This window comes from Homalodisca vitripennis, chromosome 3 (genome assembly GCF_021130785.1).
Source record: "Homalodisca vitripennis isolate AUS2020 chromosome 3, UT_GWSS_2.1, whole genome shotgun sequence".
Lineage (NCBI taxonomy): Eukaryota > Metazoa > Arthropoda > Insecta > Hemiptera > Cicadellidae > Homalodisca > Homalodisca vitripennis.
The window spans coordinates 133,025,530-133,037,523 of NC_060209.1; the positions used below are offsets into that span (position 1 = coordinate 133,025,530).

The 11,994-nt window shown below is 35.7% G+C and overlaps 1 protein-coding gene across 1 annotated transcript; it reads right to left on the reverse strand.

The window, feature by feature from the left end:
* Positions 1 to 296: 296 nt before the first annotated feature.
* LOC124358732 (transcription factor Adf-1-like) lies at positions 297 to 9,733 on the reverse strand. The gene is made up of 3 exons (XM_046811032.1): positions 9,243 to 9,733; positions 2,737 to 2,890; positions 297 to 1,085 (listed from the first exon to the last, which is right to left on the reverse strand). Exons 1-3 carry the CDS (start codon positions 9,457 to 9,459, stop codon positions 482 to 484), a joined length of 975 nt encoding a protein of 324 aa, XP_046666988.1. The 5' UTR covers positions 9,460 to 9,733; the 3' UTR covers positions 297 to 481.
* Positions 9,734 to 11,994: the final 2,261 nt, after the last annotated feature.

The following is an 11,994-nucleotide window of genomic DNA, read 5'->3' on the forward strand; positions in this document are numbered from 1 at the left end:
TGTTCAAAATAAATTTCACTTTTTGCCACTGAATATTACATAGTATGTAACCATATTTGATTTGAAGATTGTTATTTAACTATTGATAACATTTTACCTTTAGCATTTTTATTTTCGAAAAGTTCGATTTTAACTAAGTAAATTGAGAAAAATTAAAAATGTTTATAAACTGCTTGACCATTGTTATGATTCTTTCCTATTATTGCAATTGTTTTCTTATAACGAAATTTATTATTTGAGATTTAAAGACGTATTGAAGACTAAGAATAGTTACTGAAATGAATAAAAGAAATAGATTGACCCATAGCAAATAGTTTAATTTTACAATTTTTGTCCATACATATTCTAATGCGTTTCTTTACTTGTGGAAAGCGTTAAGGGAGCGGTGTTTTGGTATAAGGCAAATTCTAAAATTAATCGAAAATAACTATTATTATATTTATTTCATCAATACGTGAGTTGATTTAGAGAAGTAAACACTTTATTCTACATTCCCTCTTAATGCGGAAGTAGAAGAGCTCTGCGGGCGGGAATATTCTTCAGCAGTCGCTGTATCGGGTGGGTCAAAGAACTGCCGCATTTCTATGTCGCTTACAACATTAAAAACTTTCACTTTGGCTTCAGCTCTGTCCGAAGGTTTAAATTTCTTCACAGTTGCAGCCATTGTTTGGAAGAAAAGCTCTATGTCATCCTTATCAGAATTTGGCTGTACCAGTCTTTCTAAAAATTTCAACGAGACATTCCTTTCATCCCCTGCCTGTTTGAGCAAGTCTATTACGGCACAGTTACTCCTGTATCTTTTTCTCTTCTGTTTCCTCGCCAAGGTTAGGGGGTTGGGGTGTACAGGGGACTCGGCTACAGTTAACCTATCTGAAGCTTGCCTTGAATCATTGTTGCTTACAGTAGTGTGTTGATGCGCGGTCTGAGGAGGAGTGGTAAGTGTGGGGAGGTGGTCGTCTTGGCCTCCCTGTTCGGTAGCTAATATACTGTAATCCTCATCGAGGACATCACCATCAGCATCATCTATCATCACGTGTGTCACTTCGGTGTAGTTTAACTCTCCTTCACCAGCTTTGCTGCAACCCCTGAAACACAAACAGATAAAGGAAAATATATGTTGCTAACTCGTATGAATGAATGTCAATCAATGTGCTTTTAGGTAGACAGCATTCCAATGAGCAGTTACCGTCCCACCTTGGTAGACAGCAAAAAGTGTCTGGTCCAACGCCCATTTTTACGAAGAGCGCAATCACAATCATTGTGCAGCATCTCATCCAAATCTCCACTTTATGCAAGTTTTAACAAGAAAACACAATCTTAGAAGAAAATCTTTGTGATATTTTCGTGAAAAATTTAGTTTTCAATGTGGCACAGTTATCATCAAGGAAGGCCCTTTGGTTCAATCCGCTTCGTAAAATTGCAAAAACAAGTCTTGAGATATTTCGGCCTCGCTGTGAACAATAATCTTCAGTTAATAAATAGGTTTTGTTCTAACATTTGTTCACTGAAGGTGGCTCTCCACAGTGAGTTCGCAAATATTTCAAGATTTGAATAATTGTGTTTGTAATAGATTGACACTGTCTGAACCGGAAACCCTTAATGATAGTCTTGACACTGACCGCGTAAACCTAAGAAGTAAAGTGACGCAATTAGGTTTTTGACAATAATTTCTTGAACTTTTGAACAAGAACTGTTCTTGACTATGCCAGAATGGAACAACCAAAATTAAGAAAATCATTCTATATTGTAATGTCTTAAAAGTATAAAATAAGTATTGATTAGCTAGAACATGCGATACAATTGTTGATCATTTCGAGTATATATTGATAAGATCTTTATACAAAGAACTACTCAGAAATACAAAAATAATCCTAACTCTTTCCGAGGTTGATGCAGTCACACTGTGTCCTTCAGTGTGACTTGAGAGACTCGTTTCTATAAAGCTCACTCTACCATCATTGGGTATCTATAGCATTGTACACTAATAGTACACTAGGAATCCAGTTCGTTGTTTGGTCTTACATTAATTTGCTTTGTTCATTGATGTTGACTACATATTGATGTCTAAAACCTGTATAAGGTTACGAATAGTAGTTGTATAACTAATAGCAAAAGTGGTTGTTATCGGTACCCAAGAGTGTTTCAAGAACGATGCTGATCCGAGGTCGGAAATACGATTAAGTGCGTAAAGACGCTTTTGCTCCGTATGGTGAACGGTTTTTATCATATAGGAAACAAAAATAAAACTTACACGTTTAATTTAATTTTTATTAGATAATAACTCAACACACTAGTACTGACACTTAAGTTTACATATAAAACGGCTGGTTTTTTGCAATTACTTATAATGAATCAATAACACAGTTTGAGGTTAGCGCACTTCTATAAGGACGAAAAACAATCTTTATGGACCAAAATAGGCATAAAAAACAGCTGTTATGTAAGCAGTACATTTCATTACTATATAATCTCGAAAGTAACCTATTGCGAGACGAGATTGTATTTACGCGTGAGGCAAAGCCGAGCCTCACAATAGAACTTTCGAGATGATTGTTGAACGATACTTTTCATCACGATGCAAAAAACACGCGAAATCTTATAAAAGATTGTCTTACATTTCATAGTCTAGTAGTTATTCTTCTATAAGGAAACATAACACTATTTAATAATTCATTTAGGATACTTGGCTGACTAGTAATGAAATGTATTATTATCATCAGCGTTGGACATTCTCACCTTCGTTTGTCATCAGCTTCGTCCAGAAATGTTAATAGTTCCCAATAATTGGCTCGTTTTATCTTCGCAGGTTTTCCTGTTCCGCTACTTTCATCTCTTCTGGTGCGTTTGAAATTGTCCCTTATGCTTTTCCAGCGTGTTTTGCACTGTTCTCCTATAAAAAAGTTATGTAATGATTGTTTATGACTACCTGCAATGTTTGCTACTCCTACCTCCTACAATATTGTTTATCTGCACTTATAATGAGAAAAATTCATTATAAACTAAGTTTTTACCTGCAGCTGAACTGTCATAAAACCTTTAATTGGAAATTAACCACTATGTAAAAATGCATTTATAAGTTAAAACATTATTGCTTCGTTCGTATACACATTAGACACACATTAGTAATAAATATTTTAAACACAATAATTATTAAGTACGGTTATCTGCTCATCATCATGTACCTTATAGTGTTATTTAAACCTGTTTATATTGGATGCTCTGTTTGTAGTGCAAATATAAATATGTTTAAAGACAACAAAAACTTTTTCTTAGTTTTCAACTAAAATCAAAATGTTAAGAATTAGACTAGTCTAAATATAAATATAAATATGAAACATTTCTATATCTTTAGATATATTTACATATTGACAGTTGAATTTTACATTTAATACTTAAGCCTAATGTTAATACATATTAGGACTTACTACGTTTTCTCACATATTGCAGAGGACATTAAATCATATAGTGAACAGACATCTCTCTATAAACAATTGTATCGCAGGTGGATATAGTATTTAAAAATATTGTTAATTACTAAAGAGGGGTACCCCTTCGCAATTTAACGGAAGAATGGTAATAACAAGATTTCGGAAGTTGTATTAGTACGTCCCCCACCTGATAAAAGAGGATAGATTCCAATCCTCAAAATGTTGTGTTATGCCTTTTGTAACCTATAACGATGGCAAATTTCCAAAATCCTGTTATCCTTTCAAACCTTCATCGTCAATAACAAACTTAAAACAAAAAATAGTGACTTTTCAATATAATCTCTGGTGTAGATGTAGTTTATGTTATTAAAAAGGTTAAAGAAAACTCTGACATGTTTATTACTAAAAATACACATTTATTCTGGGATGAAAACTTAACTAAACCTAACTTAACCTATTTCATGCTTGTTTTTGTAATTTTTCAATCAATTCTTAGGTTTACAAGAATCCTTTCATGACTGTCATCAATATTCGGTTTTGCCTCGAACCATGTCGAGAAACTGCAATCCTAATTCTTAAAAATTGCTAGTATGTTATGATTAACAAATCAAAATGTTTAACATTATGAACATCTGGCTCCTTACAAGATCACATGTACGCTATGTAGATATGTAGGTAATATTTCAATATCTCAATTTTATTTTGCGAATGTTGAGTTCAGGTTCATTTCACCTTCCACGATTTTACACTTGATAAGACAATACGAACACCTCCTCACCTATATTACACTTGATTTTGTAGTCTAGGTGTCTCTGATTTCGAAACGGTGCAAAGAGTACATTTTAACTTGTTCATGGCTGACTTTTATGGATATCTTCAGACCGACGCGACGTAGACTCCAGATTCCTGAAGTCGTCTGCAGCAGCGTCAGATCTCAGTTGAAAGTGAAATAAAGCTGAACTCAACATCCACATTCAATCAACCCTTCCCACCATAGCTGAGCCATCTGAATTGTGATAACAATTTTTCGATGCAGTGTAAACCGGAAATCCCTAACAGTTCTTTTAATCTAGTCAAGTGGTATAATTTTGGGAAGGATAGATTACCCATTGGGAAGAACCTTTCGGGTACGCTTCTGTTAAATGGACAAACCCTATTTATCGGTAATTGGTTGAACTACAAAACAATTGTGAACAATTTGTATATTGTGTATGATTTGTATATTATTAATACAGTTTTTTGTCATAATTTGACAGCCGTTCAGACCACCAAGAAGCTTTACATAATTTAAATACAGTACTATAAGTCAAGTTGTAAACCATAGTTATTGTAAATGTAAATGTATATTACATTTATATATTATTTTAGGGCAATCAACTAGGAAATTTTACACCGTTACGGTACACCACGAGTGAACAGGTAACTATCGTAAACTGACTACAACCAATGTGAATATAACTTACAAATATATGCCCTAGACAACTTCGTTAGCTGAGACTCATTCAATAAAATATATCTTAGATGGCAACCGTACGGATTTGAGTTAAATATTTATTTTGACTTCAGTGTACAGATACAAAATAAAACAATAAAATATAATTTCTTGCTTGCATATACAGTATTTCAGTACATCTTAAGGTTGAAGATGAATACTTAGGTGGTTAAGCATTGTGTACGTTTCTCCAGTGTCAATGAAGTAGCGGCCGTTCAAAGTTTTGAGAAATAGCCTACATAGTAACATACCAGCATTATAAGTGAAACTATTGCTACCATTATTTCTAACTGATTGTAACTAAACCAGGAACGTACGATTGTATATAGCACGCTAACAAAATTTTTCTAAATCAGTTCATTCTAATTGAACTTTAAAGTACTGTAGTTAATTATTCCCTTTTAACTTTAAGCCATGAGTTGTCCTGTTAAACCTGCTGTTATCGCCATCATAGCGTTATGAGAGGAATCTCATTTGAAAGCTATAACTAACATATATCCAAACTCCTTTTAGTTCTTTTTGTAAAGTGTGTAATTTTTGAATATTTAAACGATGAAGGACTAAAACGTTTGATATTAATTTATGACGGAAATTCTCTGTAATTGTAATCCATAAATAATATAAATAGGTGGGGGTTTACACTCATTACATTCATAAATGATTGCCTACATGATGACTCTATATAGAGCTAAAATAAAGTGTTAAACATTTTATACGATTGGAAACCACCTATAAACTTTGAATTATTTGGGGATCTTGTAAAGTTTCAAAATTGGTGTCTCCCAATTATTTTTGAAAACTTTTAACGGTATACAAACTTTGTCATTCCAGCAACTTTGATTAAAACTAACCTTAAAAACTTACTAATGAAAAGATTTAAGATAAAAGCTCCATTTGAATTCTACCTTTCTCTAAAAGTTTTCGCGAGTTTCATGCAACCGGCCGACATTTTCAGCCTCTTGTTGACACAACAAACGTATTGTCCACCGACTGGTTAGTATTGTTCACAATTCACCGTGAGCGGGTTTGTATGAACTAGTGAACAATACAGTGCACAATGACAATAGACGTCTTTTCGACCTCAGTTATTGGTATCATCGAGTGAAATTTAGGCAAATTCGAATGAGTGAGACGTATGAAACTTTGTATGTTATACCATTTTATTCAGTTAGGGCAGGAGTACTGGTAAATTGTTTCTGTTGACTTCCGTTTTCATCTTTGCCGAATGTCTACTCCCCTCTGGTGAGTCCCAACGATATTGGAACTGGACGAGTACGACGGTGTGAACGATAAATTAATACCAAACAGAATGTAAATGGGGACAAAGAAGTAACGACATGAAATTAAAATTACACTGCTCCTTCTTGACTTTGAAAATATGTTTGTTTTTGGTGTTTTGGTAACTCTATCAATTTTGGGTTCAAAAGGTAAAAATTACAGGCAGTCCATATGTGGGAAATCTAATCACGTTATGTTTGGTCCTTCGATAACATTCAATAACCTACAGTACCCACATACTGGTTTTATACTTTGTAAGTTCTACAAGGGGAAATATATTAAACGTTCACTAGTACTAGAACAATTTTAAAAGCTTTACCTGGAAATACAACTTATACTCTGTAAAACATGTGAATGTGTACTTAAAATACATAAATGCGGTGTATATAATATATTATCTATAGAATAACACTGTACACATTTTCTATTTCAGGCTCCTTAAAATCATAATTTCTACTCGTGATTGTAGAGTAACATGAATCATGACAATCATTTAAAACAGAATTTTATCTGTCAAGAAATATGTTAATGTACCTGTCCATTCATTTAGTGAGTAATTTAAACGTTTTTTAAAGAGCATGTATGGTCTTTTTGTTTATAGTTTCTTTGTTAAACGTAATTAAAATTCAAATTATATGACTTTCATTACTATTACACAGGCAATCTCAAGAACTACTTCTGCGAGGCGAGAACGTTGCATCTTTGAGCGTGTCCAGCACTCAGTACATAAACTATATAATTACTGTAGGGCAGTTCTATTGACTCCTTGGAATAGTAATTACAATGTTTAGAGTAACTGCAATGTTTTAAGTTAAACTAAACCAATTCAGGGTAGAGTTAGGCTTATGTGGAATATAAGGTAATTTTCTGGTTTAATTAGCTCTTAAGAAAATGTTAGTAATTTTATAAAAGTGGTTAATTAAATAAAACTAGGTCTGATAACACCACTTGAGGTAATCACGTTGTGTGGACAGAGTGACTAGCGAACACGTCTGGCTCGCTGTCCCCAGAACACGCAAAAAACACGGTGCAGTCACCAACACTCTTCTGTTCGTCTTTCGTTTATGTTTCTACGCTCGCTTACTTTCAGACATTTGACCTCAAATAATAATTTAGTTTAGGCTCGGTTATGGTGAATAAATTGTTAGTTTTCAACAAAGTAAAAATATTAGAATAAAAGAATAATTCTCTGTGCTATTTCCCTCAGAAGCACAGTGTTATAATATTTCATTCTTAAAATATTCTTTATCTTGAGCTATGGAGGATACGTATTCCGAACTTATTAAAACTCAATGTAACATGCGAATGACAAACAGCATATTTTCATACACATCAAATATTTTAGTAATTAATTACAATATTCTGGGTTTTTTTAAATTTATTTTTCAATTTCCTTATAAATTATATTAATTTAAAACATGACTAGGTACGATTAATTAACATCATTTTCTCTGTTTAGCCCATAATGTCCCAAATATTTCATTCTTTTTCAGGAAAGGATACATTGATTCACGAAAAAATTTCATTAATGAAATACCACTCGATAAAATTCGGTTATTCTTAAACAAATTATAAATTTCGAAATTATTTAGTTCTTTGTCCATAAATCTTATAGGTTTAAAAACATTATGGAATCCAAGCATTTACTGTCCAAATATAATGCCTTTCTTACTTTGTCATTTTGGCAAACATTTGTCATAGTGAGTCACTCAGTCCGCTAGTCACTGACCATTCCTAGCTACAGTCGTTTTCAGATCTCAGGACTACGAAATTAATATTTAAGCTATTAACTTTGCTTAAAGACGTTAATGTTTGGATGTAATCAACATAATTGTTTTACAATAGTACATTGTTATCGAGATAGTATAATTAAAATTATAGTTAAATGTATTACTGCTTTGTTCACCTTTGCAATACTTTTAAAATTAAAACTGTTAAAATCAGACACATTTTATAGTTCCGAATTAGATGTGTAAAAAGTATCTATTTTACACTTTATTCCTACTAAAAATTATATTAACTAGAAAATTAAGTGCAAGAATGTGTCGAAAACTCAGTTGGTCAGCCGTAGTGTGGATCGTGCCTAAAACATCGTAGTGCACTCAATTGAGGATCCGATGAGACAACGAAAATACCTCTCCATCTAGATTACAATTGATTTTTTAGTCTAGATGTCTCTGATGTCAACGATGAAAAAAGGTTGTTTTGAGCTTCTTTGTCGATGACCTGTTTGATCTCTTTAGAAGTATCAATTTTCATCAAGCAATAATTCCGTTTGTATTGGGTCTGCATATATTATAAATAAAAGACTTTTTTTGTTTTTTTTTATAAGCTTTAGTATTTCATTCATCAGGTTTTTCGATTAAATGCATATTTCCCCACTTACTCGTGAAAAACCGTCTGAAAACGTGGTTAAAAACCGACAATTTCTATTGGGAATAAGTCGAAAAGTATTGACTTTCAGAAAGAACTTCAAAGAAAAAAGGTTGCTTAGAATTAGTCAATTTATCGATTTTCAAACTTATATTCTATGAAAAACTCCTCACCCCTGAGAAAGGGTGTCATCCACCCCCAGAGAAAAAGCAACCCCAGGCACAAGGTAGATTTAAAATAGTGGACAAATAGAACCTGAATCCAAATTTGTATGAAAATCGTTGCTGTATAGCACAAATATACGGAAAATTATAATTGATTTTATTAATGGTAATTGTTTATTAACTATTTAAAAGTACAATTTTCCCTGAAAGAAAGTTGGCAACAGTTGAGATACTGACTTTCAACATTTCTCAAGTTTATTTCATAAGATTAAGTTTATTTCAGAAACTTAATTCCATATTTAATCTTTATATATTTTTAAATCTTTCCAGAAAGCAGAAAACATAACTAGCAGATGCATAGTAAGTTACTGACAACCTTATGAAACGGTATAATAGATTTAGTACAGTGTACAGCTAAATTTAATACACTATCACAATTCCGTGTAAGTTAAAAACACATATATTGTTATGACTGACATTACGGTAGACCGCAAACAGTTTTCTCACCTGTCTTATCTAGCAGTTCCCCTATATCGTTCCATATCTTATCTTTTTTCGCGCTATTCTTGAAGTCCGAGTGGCTCGATTTCCACAACACTCCACGCACAGATACTTCGTTTATTAGTGTTTCATCGTCATCAGGTGTAAACCGCGGTTGGGAAGGCACACTTTGTTTTTTAACCTCACTTCGCTCCATTTTACTGACCTGTGATGCGTTGCGCATTGCGCTACCGACTGTTCCTGTCAGTGGCCTTTTGAGCAATGCGGCGCGCGCATCACGCCAACGTCAATGTGGCAACACTCCCAGTCGTGGACGCATAGTACTACCAGCCTACTGTTCCTGTCAATGGCGTTTTGAGCAATGCGGCGCGTGCATCTCGCCAACGTCAATATGGGAACACTTCCAGTCGTGGACGCATAGTACTACCAACCTACTGTTCCTGTCAATGGCGTTTTGAGCAATGCGGCGCGTGCATCTCGCCAACGTCAATATGGGAACACTTCCAGTCGTGGACACATAGCACTACCAACTGTTCCTGTCAGCGGCGTTTTGAGCAATGCGGCGCGCGCATCACGCCAACGTCAATATGGCGACACTCCCAGTCGTAGATGCATAGCAGTACCAACTGTTCCTGTTTGTGGCGTCTTGAACAACGCAGGAACAACGCCAATATGGCGACACTGCCAGTCGAGGATGCATAGCAGTACCAACTGTTCTTGTTTGTGGCGTCTTGAACAACGCAGGAACAACGTCAATATGGCGATACTGCTAGTCGTGGACGCATAGCACTACCAACTGTTCTTGTTTGTGGCGTCTTGAACATCGCAGGAACAACGTCAATATGGCGATACTGCTAGTCGAGGACGCATAGCATTACCAAACTGTTCTTGTTTGTGGCGTCTTGAACAACGCAGGAACAACGTCAATATGGCGATACTGCTAGTCGTGGACGCATAGCAGGTCCAACTGTTCCTGTTTGTGGCGTCTTGAACAACGAAGGAACAAAGTCAATATGGCGACATTGCCAGTCCAGGACGCATAGCACTACCAACTGTTCTTGTTTGTGGCGTCTTGAACAACGCAGGAACAAAGTCAATATGGCGATACTGCTAGTCGTGGACGCATAGCACTACCAACTGTTCTTGTTTGTGGCTTCTTGAACATCGCAGGAACAACGTCAATATGGCGATACTGCTAGTCGAGGACGCATAGCATTACCAACTGTTCTTGTTTGTGGCGTCTTGAACATCGCAGGAACAACGTCAATATGGCGATACTGCTAGTCGTGGACGCATAGCACTACCAACTGTTCTTGTTTGTGGCTTCTTGAACATCGCAGGAACAACGTCAATATGGCGATACTGCTAGTCGAGGACGCATAGCATTACCAACTGTTCTTGTTTGTGGCGTCTTGAACAACGCAGGAACAACGTCAATATGGCGATACTGCTAGTCGTGGACGCATAGCAGGTCCAACTGTTCCTGTTTGTGGCGTCTTGAACAACGAAGGAACAAAGTCAATATGGCGACATTGCCAGTCCAGGACGCATAGCACTACTAACTGTTCCTGTTTGTGGCGTCTTGAACAACGAAGGAAAAACGTCAATATGGCGACACTGCCAAGCGTTGCCCATTGCACTATGGAGTGGCCTGTCAGTGAGTGGCCTTTTTTAGCAATGCGGTGCGCGCATTACACCCATGGAAATCCCACAAGATCGCAGAACATAACATCACCCTCACAACAAACGTACGCATATAATCTCACAACAAACACCTCAAAATCCAACTTTTTAAACTTCTCTTTGCGAAGTGGAGGTTCTGGGAGTGGGCCTTCCTTAATATTGGCGGACTCCATTCTAGAAGAAACAGTCCAATAAATTCCTTTCAATACACCTCGATCAAACATTGACATGGAATGTTCATATCTACTCCGTTTGCACCAAATTAGCTTCAGTCATTTATGTTTTGCGGTCCTTAGCTAAATACTGGCCAAACCAGATACTGATGGCGGCACAATATGGTCTGATTTACCCACGACTAACCTACGGAGTGGTGTGTGACCATTGTGCAGACATTCAATCTTTGAGAGCATTCAATCTTAAAAACCAACCATCAGAGAGTCGTGCTGACCAGCCTTCTAAAATGTGCAACTGTGGACTCTTTCCAGATTCTACATCGTAGAAACAGTTTCATTCTGTATGTCCAAATGTACGATAAGGGGCCGTGTCTTGCACGGTTATGAGACTAAAGGCAGAGACAACTACCGATCTGGAAGAGACAGAATGGTAGTTTATCTAAAGCTAGTAGATGTCAGTTTATCAACAGATTGCCAGCATCAATGTTCTATTACACATCGACTATTGCCAGCTTCCATTAAAAATGTACCAACGCCTAAGGCGTTAAAACCCCGTCTTAAACGCCTTTTAGCGTTAAAGGCATTTTGAAATGTCGTTTTAAAATGTAACTGGGGGACCATCCATTTTGAAAACTGACCTTGGCGTTGAAGATGGTGAACATTGTCGAGTGACTGGAATGAATGAGCGCAACATTTGTATATGTGAATGCTACATTGTGATATAAAAAAATTGATATTAAATGCCTGAATTTTGCCTTATAATTTATATTATATACATCAATAAAAGATTTGAATTGAATTGTATGCCAATGTCAATATGACGACACCTCCAGGCGTGAACGCATAACCCTGTCCTCATTGTACTAAGGAACCACAACTATGTCAATAATTACGTTGGTCCG

What these genes read in the sequence shown, in the direction of transcription:
- LOC124358732 (XM_046811032.1), bottom strand. Translation starts at nt 9,459, where the DNA reads ATGCGCAACGCATCACAGGTCAGTAAAATGGAGCGAAGTGAGGTTAAA. An exon ending in GGAACTGCTAGATAAGACAG is followed by an intron (nt 2,891 to 9,242) that starts GTGAGAAAACTG and finishes ACTTTTTTATAG; the next exon opens with GAGAACAGTGCAAAACACGC. An exon ending in GAAGCTGATGACAAACGAAG is followed by an intron (nt 1,086 to 2,736) that starts GTGAGAATGTCC and finishes TTTGTGTTTCAG; the next exon opens with GGGTTGCAGCAAAGCTGGTG.